General features: G+C 37.5%; 2 protein-coding genes across 2 annotated transcripts; both read right to left on the reverse strand.

Moving 5' to 3' along the window:
- Positions 1-3,454: 3,454 nt before the first annotated feature.
- On the reverse strand, positions 3,455-7,637 carry ifi35 (interferon-induced protein 35). Its single transcript, XM_079252535.1, has 10 exons — positions 7,577-7,637; positions 7,238-7,267; positions 7,015-7,092; positions 6,395-6,553; positions 6,190-6,306; positions 5,971-6,115; positions 4,514-4,623; positions 4,251-4,434; positions 4,061-4,167; positions 3,455-3,966 (listed from the first exon to the last, which is right to left on the reverse strand). The coding sequence occupies exons 2-10, from the start codon at positions 7,250-7,252 to the stop codon at positions 3,763-3,765; spliced, it is 1,119 nt and encodes a 372-aa protein (XP_079108661.1). The 5' UTR covers positions 7,253-7,267; positions 7,577-7,637; the 3' UTR covers positions 3,455-3,762.
- Positions 7,638-8,985: 1,348 nt separating this feature from the next.
- Positions 8,986-12,774, reverse strand: rpl27 (ribosomal protein L27). The gene is made up of 5 exons (XM_079252194.1): positions 12,704-12,774; positions 12,124-12,206; positions 11,349-11,518; positions 9,305-9,415; positions 8,986-9,224 (listed from the first exon to the last, which is right to left on the reverse strand). The coding sequence occupies exons 2-5, from the start codon at positions 12,202-12,204 to the stop codon at positions 9,176-9,178; spliced, it is 411 nt and encodes a 136-aa protein (XP_079108320.1). The 5' UTR covers positions 12,205-12,206; positions 12,704-12,774; the 3' UTR covers positions 8,986-9,175.
- Between the last annotated feature and the right edge of the window lie 564 nt (positions 12,775-13,338).

The raw sequence follows: 13,338 nt of genomic DNA on the forward strand, positions 1-13,338 counted from the left end.
TGTGTACATTGACAATAAAGTCCATTCATTTATTCCTACATACATGCATACAATGTTTAGGAATATACACAAATGTATCTAATTGTTATCTACTGCACATGGTTTTTGTGTTGTTGTAGTTGTGATCAGGGTCAGGCAGACCACTCCTCACTGCTTTCTTTATTTTCCCGTGGGGACAATTAGTTTTACAGCCACTAACATGTATAATAACAACAAACACATATCACAACCAATTATTTAACAACGTAATTTCTGCATGAATAAATGTTTATTTCAGTCTGTTAGTGATGCACCTCGACAGCAGGCTTCGTCTTCTGGAAGAAAGCAATCTTAACTGGTTGTGTAGTCGGTGGTCTTAATCTGACAGGATAAGTCTGGCTTTCCTCACTGACCTCGCCTTGTGCACACCAGTGAGGTTATTCAAGGCTGTGCCAGCTATTTTACTGCACGCTCTGACAATCCCCAACAGTTTGTTTCTATTTTTACACGGTAAAAGACCAAACTAACAGATAAAAAAGGAAAAAATGCACTGCTTCTAACATGACATTGCAACACCTGCGTCCAACTGGACTCACAACAGTCACACTTATCTATGGTGTCCCCTTCTGTTAGATGTGTGCTTGTGTTCTCATTCTCAGATATAAGTCATTTAGGAGAAAAGTGTCCACTAAATGACTGCAGAATAGAATAGAAAATTGAAAGTTGATAAGGACGTAATAAAACAAATACTAAAACATTCTTATGAAAGTAAAATCCACATTAAACTTGGAGATTCTGGGAAAAGCGCTCCTCCTGGTGCTCACAAAGCCGTACTCAGTTGGGTTGAGCTCATAGTTGAGGTTAAGCCGTGGATGCAGAAAGGTGTCAGATTTTTAAAAAAGAAAAAAGTGACCCCACATTAAAAATATTTGTCCTTCAAAAACAAAAAAAGAAAAATGTAATTTTTAAAATTTTATAAAATTTCATAAAAGTAAAATATCTGAAATTATTCCCATGAAGCTGGAGGGGCGACATACAAACTGAAGCTCTCCTGAGGAGACAAACCTTTGATGCATAGATGTAGGATACAATGAATAAAATCAAAATTTTGGGGGTGATAATGGACCACCAAGATAGTTGGAAATCTTAAAGGTTTTGCTGCACTAAACAGGAAAATACTGGTTTGGGATCACAAAGTCCTCTATAGTCTCTACTGACCAGTAGTTCTTCCAGATCTCTCTCTTATTGGGCAAAAAAGCGCAACATGATGATGTGAACACGAACAATGTGTTGGTGCTTTCAAAACTAAGTTAGTGTGATTCAGTTTGTGAAATTAAACTAAAGAAGATGAGCAATTTATAACTATGAAACAGTTTAAAGTGAATTATAGATAGCTTATCCAAAGCATTAGCTGCTCTTCACTGAGCACTGATCATTTGGTCCATTTTACCTTTGACAAGTTGAAATGTTTCTGCATCTTTGTGTATGTGGACATATCTATCTTCTGTTTATGTGTGTGTATGTGCACATAAAACATGCATGTATACCTGTGCATACTGTAGCTGTTTTGCTGTGAATCTACATGTATACTTGTAACTAGTGATGATGAAGGTGACTGGCTGGGTTGGTAGTAGTAGTAGTTGCTTGTTTATTTGAAAATCACAGTTTTTGTACAATATAATTTAAAATGTAAACATAGGCATTGCAGATGGTGCAAAGAAAGCATTAAAAGTAGTAAAAGGCAGCAACAAATAGCAAAAATCACAATAACATCACACATTTTAATGATTAAAAGCAGAATTAGTTAAACGTTACAGATTTCATTCATAGGTGCATAAGAATGTTATTCTGGACTCTTGTCTGGACCAGTCCACTTAACCATCAACTGGGCTTTAAAATCTTTGTCTTCAAATCTCGTAGTTCTGGTTAAAGCTCCTGCAGCAGCATCTGGATGAGCTGCTGATGTTTAATGCTTTTTGCTTTTAGGAAGTCCTGTTAAAGACCATTCCAGTAGTCCAGTCTGCATGAGGGGAGTTTCTACTGGTCTTTCTGGGAGATGAAACTTTTAATTCTGTTGATGTTTCTGATTTGGGAAAAAGCTTTTTAATGAAGCTTTGATGTGGCTGCTGAAAGTCAGATCTGAGTCTGTCCACATTCAAGGTTACAAACTTGGTTTTAAATCCCTTCTAGGCATTTTACCCAGCATGACTTTGCTTTTATTGCTTGTATTGTTTTTACTGGTTTTATTGTATTATCATTTATTAATATTTTAATAATTTTATGATCAGCACTTTGTTCAGCCGTAGCTGTCGGAAAGTTCTTTATAAAGTTGGCTTGTTTGGTGATTTTACGAGCCAGAGTCTCGAGGTGTTTACCGACGATGACCCTCTTCTCTTTGCTACCAAACAGAATAATCTCTAGATGTGGGAAAATTGAATGGAAAAATCAAATATTGAGATTTTTTTGCTTCACAATTTTAAAATAATTTTTTTTAAATAAAAAATCTATTTTTTTCCCCAAATAAATAAAAATAATCCATCAAAATTTTTTTGTCATTTTTATTGTTTTTATTGATCATTTTACTTTTCTTCTTGGGCTTCATAGCAACAGAATGATGATCTGGCTACTGTGTTGTTGTTTTTTCAAAAATGAAATCAAGAAAAATGACGAGCAACAAAAAAGTTTTGTACTTTTTTAAAAATATTTAATCGACAAAAATCAGCAATATCAAACAATCGTGAGAATCGCAATTTAAATCAAATCGGCCCCCAAAAAAATCTGAATCAAACCCGGACAAAAGCTTATCGTTACAGCCTTAATAATTTCACGTTTTTATTCTTTTTTCTTTGTAGAAAAATTTCTCTCATCTAGGTGTTTTAATTGGTCCAGAATCTGACCCTGCAGCTGTCTGGTGCATAATGACACATAACCTCTGCCTTGGTGAGGTTGTGTGTTCAGCAGCGATGGTTTGTCTGTCTCTCAGCAATATCGCTTAGAAAGACATTTGATTTCATTTTCAAGAAATATAATCATTGGATTTTGGAGCAAAGTGATTGGATTTTGTAGTTGATCCGACTCATTACATGAATCTCATCCAGATTGCTGCCATGAGAGAAAATGTTCATTTCTTCAATAACTTTAAGACTTTTATAGCCATTTGCTTCATTTCTGTGTCTGACAGGATGTTTCCAGGGTCATTTCATAAGATGTAGCATTCTATCCACATAATGGACATATGGTGATATTAGCTTGAGTGCAAGTTTAATTACTATGACTATTACTATCTGTCTGTATCAGTTTGATTATTCTTTGCTTATGAAAATGGTTTTGCACTTCGGTCTGCCTGGTTGTTCTTAAACCAGTTATACAAATACATCTGATTTGATCTGACATCCAGTAATAAGCCCAGTAAATTTCTACCTACTGTCTTTCTAAATCCTTCCTCAATGTCAGAAAACAGCGTGAAGTGTCTTCATCTTGTCAAATAATTGTTTATTACAATTTTCACCAAAGATTTACATGTTTAATAAACAAACTGATTCAGGTGAAGGCATTGCGAAAGTTGGACGTTTGTCATTGAGGTTAAATAATTTCCACATCCTCGTTTATTAATACAGACAAAAAAAATATCCTCCACCATTTCTACTGATGCCTAAAAGAGAAAGGTAACTAAACTTTGTGCAGAGCTTTGCAGTAAAACTGCAAGAGCAGAAGAGCTTCACAGTGCGGATGTTGCACCACTTTTAGTCATTTATTTTATGAGCAGCAGCAGCAAATCTTCAGCTACTCCTCGTTCTCTGTGGAGCCGCTGCCGAATATGGCCTCGCTGTGGTGACCCGGCGGGTTGTAGAGGAAGGCTTCGATCTCTCCCCCACCGTTGCCGTTTTTCTGGAAGTGGATTTCCAGCATATCCTGCAAAGTTTCCGGCTCCATGATGTCCGGTATTCCTGTCAGCAGCACGGTCCGAGGGCACATCGTGAACTTAGTCTGGGTGAGGGGGAGGGGACGCAACGACAGAAATCAGAAAACATTACAGATCCTAAAAAAACTTGGTGTTTTTCTCCTGACAAAATGTTCTCACCTCTAAGTTGGTAATCTTTCCATTCAGAAAAGGAGTCACTCTCACTGTGTGGTAGTTTTTTTGTAGCTTTACTTCATGAAACTCCTTCTCTACCAAACCTCTGGCAACTGATGGGAGAAATTCCATCAAACGTTTTACACTCGTACATTTAATGTGTTAAAGTAGTATTCCTCTAGTATTACACACTCACTGTTGCTCTTCATAAACGTGATGACCACATTCCCCGAGTCGGGCAGGAATTCACAGTCGTCCACTTCCCCGCCTCCGTGTTTCTTCTTGGAGAAGTGGATCTCCAGCTTGTTCATCAGGGGGTCGGTTTCCATCTTTGGCAGGTTGGAGATCAAAATGCGGCAAGGACACACGTCTGAGTCGATCTGCAGGACAAGAGGCAGCAAAAAATCACCTACAGGCTGCAGCTGAACGCTTTATTTGACTTATTAGGTTGAGCTTTACCTCCACTGTACTGGGCAGCATCAGGTGAACCGGCCTGGCCTCCACTGTGACGCTGCATTCTCCTCCCAGATCCACTTTGTGCTTCTTCTTGGTCAGAATATTACGAGCAACTGATGATGAAATAAAAGCATTATTTCCAGTTAACCCCATGCTGATACCTTAAAACACCTCCATAACATACAGACATGCACATTTTAGCAAAGATATCAGCGTGGTCGTGTGCTGCAGAAATCTGTTGCTCCTTTTTGCCCCCTGGTGGCGGATTTAGACACTGCAACTAAAACTGTTTGTTCATTTACCTGGTTACAGTCGCAGTTTTCATACCTTTACATGAGCAACAACCCTGAGGGCCTTTCCTGCTCCACAAAGATCACCCTAAAACTCCAAGCACGGGCTTACCGAACGTTCGCTGAGAAATGTTTAACCACACAAAGTAAATACTTTACATGTTTAATAAAATGTCTTTCTGAATACTGACAACTGTATGTGTGACCTACCAGCTACTAAACATAATATGTGCGCATCTAAATTTAATAAAAGCACAAAAACACTGAATATTTCACAACTTTTTATAAAGTTATGTATAAAGCTCCAGGTGGTTATTGAGGTTTGTGGACAGAACACAGGAAGTCTTTCAGTTTTCTATGAAATGTCAATCAAAAGTACAGAATACAGGCTTTGTTTTCCAAACATCATGTCAATGCTTCTAAAGGAAGAACATGATAAATTGCACTTATCAAAACACAAGAGTGACGACTGTCTGGCGGTAGGTTGCTTGTGTAACCAATTCTAGGAGTCACGCGAGTCCTTGGTGTCATGTGGGTTAATGCAACCCCACACCATCACCGCTGCAGATTTTAAACTGTGTTGATAAAACAAAAAGCAGTTTCCAAGAACTTAATATTTTCATTGATCTTATGAACTCAACCTGTGTTCAACAAACTCACGTAAATGTGCTGTTTATTTTATCCCTTTATCTTTAAATGGTTGGATCTGAACTTATATTTCTGGATAAAGTGATGAAAGACTTCCTGACTTCACTCAACGATTTCTGTGCTTTTTAATGCAGTTTTGCCTGATTTCTCTCACACTGATGATACTATTAATTGTAAATGATCTTTTTCAGATTCTTTGCTGTTTAATTTTGAGAAATTGTAGTTTTTCAGGGCAGTAACCTTCTCACCAGCTTTTTTATTCCCTGTAAAATACCAGTGATAACCTTTTAACGTGGTCTTTTTCTAGTTTAATTGTTAAAATGTCCAAAATATGTGGAAAAAAATCTAAATTGTACCATCTTAGATATTTAATTTTAGATGGTTTCCAGCAGTTATACTGGTTTGTAGTCCTTTTTTTGTCTGATTTTGAAAGCTATTTCAGAAATAAGGATTTAATCCTTCACTTCTCATAACAAACCAGGCAAAGAGGTGGACTTCATCCACATCTGGACACAAACTCACCGTCCTCTTCTTCAAACGTGATCAGTGCCGTTCCTCCCTCCATCGGGTAAATTATGTGAGGCTTCATCTCAAAACTCCTCCACTTGTCTGAGTCTCCAGTTGACCCTGCAAAGATGAAGTTCCTCTCTGGCATGCTAGAAAACACCTGAAATCAAGACGTACAGGATGACTGGAGGTGTGTGACGGGTGGAGCATGTGCGAGCTGTTAGATCTACGTACATCTGTCTGCTCTCTCAGGCTGGCGTTCTGGGCCTCCTGTTCTTCAAGCGCAGCCTGCATTTTCTGGATCTCTATCTTCAGGTCGTGCTCCTCCTGCTTTAGCACGCACAGCTTCTCCTAAAAAGTCAAAGACATTTCCTGTTGATGACTTCAGACTCTTTGCTCACGTCATTCGGCACAGCAGCAACACCTGCAAATGACACACCTTCTCATCTGCAAGCTGAATGCTGTAGGAGCACTTGTCATCTTCCAGATCCCGGGTCAGTTTCTCAATTCTTTTCTTGAACTGCTCAGTCAGGACTTGGTGGTCTTTTGCGGCATCAACCAGCTCCTTCTGCTCCTGCACCAGCTCATCGTACTTTTTCTGTAGGTGTAAAAGGAGAGTTTTGTCTGAGGATTTCTTTAATCAGTGTGCACAATAATTTACTGGTTTTATGTACAGTTGTGGTGGAAGTATTCTTGTAGCTTTTCTTTAGAGATCTTTTAAAGAGTAAAGCTTGCTGGTTAAACCATGAAGATTTATCTATGTAACTATACTGTCATACGTTGAACTTGACACATTTTGCTGTACTACATTTGGAAACATTATTTCCAACAAGAGAAAGGTTTGCGTTTTTAGTCAAAAACAATAAAAACATTGTTCTGTTTTGCACAGAAAGCTCAGACTAAAGCTTTCAATTAAATGATAAAAATTATGTGTTTTCTGTGAATATTCAATATATCTTTGAGCAGTTTTTAAGCGTTCATATTTAAAACGTGTTGTCAAAAGAAGGGCAGCTACATTAGACTGCAGCCATCAGTGTGAATTTATGTGTTTTTGTGCACCTTGTACTCCTTAATTGAAGCCTTAACTCCTTTCAAGCTGTGTTCTGAGGGCTCTGGGTCAGTCACCAGAGAGAAATCCTGACAAAGGTCAAGAAAAAGTCACATTTAGAAGAATACATTTGCCTTCCAAGCATTTTCTTTTATTGGAATATGTAAAATACTGGTTTCAACTTTAGAGAAAGTTGTGTAACACCCCAGTAAACAACAGGAAGGTACGTCTCACCTCGTCTGATGACATGATGGTGAAAGTAACCTGAAATATCGGACAATATAACAAGTTTTACACGTATTTACTCAACATAAGCGTATTTAATGTAAGTAACAAGTGAGAATAACACAAGATAAGCGATGTTCACAGACTAAATGCCGCGGAAATTAACTTTATAAGAAGACATTTGCCGAAGGCCATTTTTCAGATTCACAACACAACATTTCAAACTTAAATTTCCCAGAAACAAATTTATGATTATTTAAACGAACGACATGTTTTACTTTACCTAAAAGCGTTTATCTGGTTATTTATTTGGGTTATTTGGATGAAAGAAGCTCGGCGTAAACTTACCTATGTCGAGGTTTTCCCTCAGATGAAGTCTTCTTTCACTTTCTGTTTCCCAGCTGTAGATGTGACAGCACTTGAACGCGTCACGATCAGCGGACATGAGACCGTGACGCTGCGTTTAAAACTGTGGGAAATTTGCGTTTTCCCCCGATACAAGAATAATAACGAGGACTTTTTTTTTTTTTTTTTTTTTTAACATTTCCCACTGGCTTAAATTAATTTTAGTAACCTGTTTTGTTTTTGTTAAAGGTATTAAGCGCTTGTCCTCATTTCAACATAAATTCATGATTTATTTAAACTCACCAGCAGTTTTCTGGTACTTTTTTGTGCGACTTAAGAAGCCGATGTTTCATTCACTTTAAATTACCACATTAAATAACGATTTTTATTTGTTTTATTATGATTTATATTTTTTGTGGCATAAACTGACTCACGTCAAATTTATTTGTATTTTGTGTGTTATCTAATCTCAGGTTGTTTTGCTGATGTATTGGAATGAACTAGTTTCCATTTACAAGTGAACGCAAATAGTTATTACATCAATTTAAACGCATTTTGCAATGATTATTAAATGAAGATATTGGTTCTGTTTAGCAGGATTTCAATGTATCCCTGATGCAACACATCTGGCTTATATAAAATGGTCAGCAGATGGATGTAAAATGGATCAAGCAGCCTATCAAGCTCTACACACTCTGTAGACTTGAGTCATGTCTGTTGGAGCAGGACTTAATTAAAAACTTTCCAGGGTCGCAGCTCTGATACAGTATCAGGGGATTTTCTTTTCTAATACAAAATAATTGCTAAAATTTTCCTGAAGCTGTTGCTTTCAAACTAATTTTGCTCAAATATCAGATTAAACCACTGCTTGCTCGGATAAGATTAAAAGGGTTTAGTTAGCATAAGCATTATTCAGAATAAATGTTAACCAGGAAGACAAATCTTCACAGAATATGGACAATAACACTAAAACTACAGGGACAGTCCTCCAGTTTGTTGAGTCAAGGTCTTTCAGGCAACGTCCAATGAAGATATGGATGATAGATTGTTGTGGGCGACCTTGGTATGCCTGCAGATTCCTGACTTCACAATTATGCTTCTGGAAGAGCAGTCATAAATCCCAGAACAGACCTCGAAACCTTCTGCACAAACTTTACAGAACTGGAATTTAATTAAAGCTCAACTATAAAAAATTGTTGTCCGTTTAAAAGTTGAAATGCTGTGAAATTGAAAATCTAGCAGAAAAAACAGTGAAACAAGTGACTAAGTTGACTTTTCATCATGACTCAGGTCTCATCTGTCACACTGTTAAGTTTAAATGACCACACAATATTCTTTCACCATTACTTTAAATTTCCCAGAAAAGATGTTCTCTAAAGATTCACCACTTAAACATGTCAAAGAAAAAACAGTTTAGTGTGATATTCCTTTATTTTTTTGTAGCCTGAAGTTTTCTTAAACGGAACTCAGGAGTGTAAAGGTTTTCCTCGCTGGATAAAAGTTAAACATTTAATCACTTGCATGAAATTCAAAATCAAAGAATCAACAGTCAAAAATCCATTTTTAAACATTTATTTGTGAAACTAATGTTTAAAGATGAAGTTAGAATCTGAGCTTCTGGAAAAACCACTTGTTCTTGCCCGTCTTGTACCTGAAAACAGAAGAAACAGGAGATCAGCACATCTTTATTCCAACCACAGTCAATCTGGGTTTAAAAGTCCAGAGACTCACCTCTCCTCAAACTTGATCTTTGCCTCCCGCCTGGCTTTGCGTTTGAGAGCAGGGTCCCTGAAGACGTCCTTGTTGACAACAGTTTTGTCCAGAGGAATATCCACAGAGTATCTGCAGGTGAATCAGCAGAGCAATGAAAATGTTTTCCAACACCAGATGAGTTTTACTTTACACCACAAGGAAACATTTTAAGATTTCAGTGACATCTGGGTTCATACTGGCAACATGCAAACCACTTCACGTAAAAAACCCTACAGCTTGACCGAAGCGTTTCTGCTCTGAGCAGCACAGTTTGGTGAAAAAGCTCTGTGCATTCACTAAAATTTGATCCCATAAGCTTGAATCACAGCGAGCCAAACATGAACGCAACATGCTTTTTGCTTTTAGGAAGTCCTGTTATAGACCATTCCAGTAGTCCAGTCTGCATGAGGGGAGTTTCTACTGGTCTTTCTGGGAGATGAAACTTAATTCTGTTGATGGTTCTGATTTGGGAAAAAGCTTTTTAATGAAGCTTTGATGTGGCTGCTGAAAGTCAGATCTGAGTCTGTCCACATTCAAGGTTACAAACTTGGTTTTAAATCCCTTCTAGGCATTTTACCCAGCATGACTTTGCTTTTATTGCTTGTATTGTTTTTACTGGTTTTATTTTATTAATATTTTAATCATTTTATGTTCAGCCGTAGCAGTCGGAAAGTTCTTTGTAAATAAAGTTGGCTTGTTTGGTGACCTTACGAGCCAGAGTCTCCAGGTATTTACCGATGATGACCCTCTTCTCTTTGCTACCAAACAGAATAATCTCTAGGTATGGGAAAATCTAATCGAAAAAATAGAAACTGACCCTGCAGTTGTCTGGCGCATAATGACGTATAACCTCTGCCTTGGTGAGGTTGTGTGTTCAGCAGCGATGGTTTGTCTGTCTCTCAGCAATATCGCTCAAAAAGACATTTGATTTAATTTTCAAGAAATATAATCTTCGGATTTTGGAGCAAAGTGATTAGATTCTGTAGTTGACCGGACTCATTACACAAATCTCATCCAGATTGCTGCCATTAGAGAAAATGTTTATTTCTTCAATAACTTTAAGACTTTTATAGCCATTTGCTTCATTTTGGTGTCTGAGTATGTATCCACGGTCATTTAATAAGATGTGGTATCCTATCCACACAATGGACATACATGGCGATATTAGCTTGAGAACCCAACATGAAGAGCAGTAAAAACACATGCTGGCTCTATGCTTACAGCTGTCACAATTTAGTTGATGCTGTCAGTTCCTAAAATGATGCAAGTAGCATCATGTATTTGCAAAAAGATGAAATAGCTTTCATGAACTTTTTCGTACGTGGTACATCCACACAAGATGCTTTTCTGTTCTGCAAGAGCTGCAAATTAGTCGTGTTCCAATTTTCATCAGACTGACCCAACAACAAAGTTTGCCTTTTATATAAATCTGACTTTTACTGACTCCAGAACACTTCCAAACACTGACAAATCCAGCTTGCGGTTTAGTAAGATAAATCCGAGTTCAAGTGTCAGCCTATTATCTGCTTCTGTGGCTCTGACGACACTCGCTCTCTCCTACATTTCTATTCAGTTTTGTTTTTACGTTTTTGGGTTTCTTGCTAATGAGCAACATGCGTAGAGGTACATTACCACCAATGACTTGCCTGGAACTTAAGGGTTATACTGCTGCTTCACATAAACTTTAATTGCATCCGGCTCAATTTGATATTTTATCACCAAGCTCTAGCTACAGCTGTTACCAGGAAACAACAGCTTTCATAAAATATAGTAAGAAACCCCCAGTGGACAAAAGTTCTGCATTAAAAAAACATTTACTGCTTTTATGGCAGCACCTACTAAGCCCAGCCTGACAACTCCTCCTGGTTTGTGGTTACAGGAATGTAATGTATAAAGTGTGCAGACCACTACTGGTCGGATTTTCATTCATGAAAGCGACTCCTGACCTGGCATCTTTAAAACCCAGCTGCTACTATGGATTTTTAGCTTTATACAAAGTAAGTAAATGTTTTGTGACACTGACCTGGTGGGCATTAGGTGGTTGTAGTTGAAAACCTTAACAAAGGCCTTGATTTTGGACCTCTTGGCAATCTTCTTCTTGCCCATGCTGGTGGTGACTTTACGGGGATAGCGGTCGATCCCTGCGACCAGAGCGTGGCTGTAAGGACGGTCCGTGGTGCCATCGTCAATGTTCTGAAGACAGACGAACAACAGACCGTTACAACAGGCAGAGTAACTGATGCAGGAGTTTTACTTCCCTCTCTCTTAGATACCAACCAAAATCCTGCATGTTCATCATGTATCCCTGCTCCAACACACCTGACTCTAATGAATCAGTCATTATGCAGAACTTCATAGGTTGCAGGAGTTAAAGGTTACTCAAGTTAAAGTAAACCAGGTGAGTTGAAACAGGTATATATAAAAATCTACAGGACAGACGCCGTCAAGGACCGACCTTGGACACAACAACTCTACCTTTTCACCACAAGATTCCCTTGAACACGAGTCCAGTAGGAATTCAAGTGAAACTGTACGCAAGTGTGCATTAATAATACTTAATATTTAAGTCTTTGACGAAAACAGCTTTGGACTGCTGTGAAGCTTAACCAGGTGGTTGTGTCTAATACATGAACCTATTATTCATTACTTATAAGTGTTACTACTGTTAAAAAAAATCAGATCAGAGCTTAGAGATCAGATCAAAGCTTAGAGATATTTAGGAATGGGTGCAGTGTTTTTCACAGATCCATCACAATACCTCTTATAAACATCTAAAATCCACTCGGTGTAAGTTTTACCTTGACGATGACAGCTTTGCGGCCGGCATAGCGTCCAGCTAGGACCATCACCACCTTCCCAGGCTTCATAAACTTGCCCATTTCTGCAATACAAAACACACTGTTATAGACTAAGCAATAACACTAACAACTGTGGCTAAATTTTAATCAAAACACTCAAAATTATCAACATGTTTAGAGTTCTTCTCTGTTGCTTGGTTAGCATTAGCTTCAATTTAAAGACCGATTATATAAAAAGCCATGAAGGACATAGCGTATATTCCGACTTCATGTACTTGAGACGTAACTTAAATGTTCCTTAATAGCAATTTAAAACAAATCAATGCACATTTAATAGGTGTAAACTAAAGGTGCCTTCATAGGAAGTTCAGAGTGGGGCTGCCATGTTGAAATGAGCCTAGCAGGAGCTAAGAGCTGAATTTAATGCTTATTTCCTCTACTCATCAAGAGTAGACTTAAAAAAATAAAAGGCACATCGTGACAACCAGAATGTTGATGTTTGATATTTAGTGAAAAAGCAACAGAATAGGCTACATTAAGAGCGATGGTGAAGGATTTTCTGAATGAAAATCGGACTCACTGATGCTGCTCTATGGCCACCGCTAACAGGAAAGGAAGTTGAAAGGCTTTTTGTCAACTTTGACCCGTAGCTATCTATACGTCACTTCCGGAAAGGATTCCGAATCGATTCTTTTCGAATCAATATTTTTTCTCATTCATTTTAATCTGTGTTACTGTTATCAATCAATATAACCATTCGCTATTAAAATAAATTTGATTATTTTTCTTAAAAAAACAAAAGACCTCTTATATAATTAAACACAATATCCATTTTAATTTCGTACTTCGCCCTTGTTTCCACTTTTCCGGTTGGAAAATATGCTTATTTGTTAAATTGCCAGTGCATGAAAATAGTTTGTCTTAAAGATATCAGTGTTTTAGAAAGAATATTCACAAAGAATTAAATGCAATGACCTTTGTTTACAATAGTGTATTTCAGTTATGACATACATCACAAACAGGTTAATGTGCAAATCACATTTGAACTATGTTGTTTGTTTTTTTTTTGGGGGGGGGGAAGGGTGGGACTTGACAAATGACTTAGACAAGTCTATGATGCAAATACATTTTCTCCTAAAATAAAGTATGAAATAAAATATTTACAATTATTTGTTAAAAAAAAAAAAAAACTATGTAAACTAAATGTAAACTAAA

This window comes from Telmatherina bonti (assembly GCF_933228915.1).
Source record: "Telmatherina bonti genome assembly, chromosome: 14".
Classification (NCBI taxonomy): Eukaryota; Metazoa; Chordata; class Actinopteri; order Atheriniformes; family Telmatherinidae; genus Telmatherina; species Telmatherina bonti.

What these genes read in the sequence shown, in the direction of transcription:
- ifi35 (XM_079252535.1), bottom strand. An exon ending in GCCTGAGAGAGCAGACAGAT is followed by an intron (nt 6,116 to 6,189) that starts GTACGTAGATCT and finishes TCTTGATTTCAG; the next exon opens with GTGTTTTCTAGCATGCCAGA. An exon ending in CACGTTTATGAAGAGCAACA is followed by an intron (nt 4,168 to 4,250) that starts GTGAGTGTGTAA and finishes TTCTCCCATCAG; the next exon opens with TTGCCAGAGGTTTGGTAGAG.
- rpl27 (XM_079252194.1), bottom strand. Translation starts at nt 12,204, where the DNA reads ATGGGCAAGTTTATGAAGCCTGGGAAGGTGGTGATGGTCCTAGCTGGA. An exon ending in AACCACCTAATGCCCACCAG is followed by an intron (nt 9,416 to 11,348) that starts GTCAGTGTCACA and finishes ATTCACCTGCAG; the next exon opens with ATACTCTGTGGATATTCCTC. An exon ending in AAGATCAAGTTTGAGGAGAG is followed by an intron (nt 9,225 to 9,304) that starts GTGAGTCTCTGG and finishes TTCTGTTTTCAG; the next exon opens with GTACAAGACGGGCAAGAACA.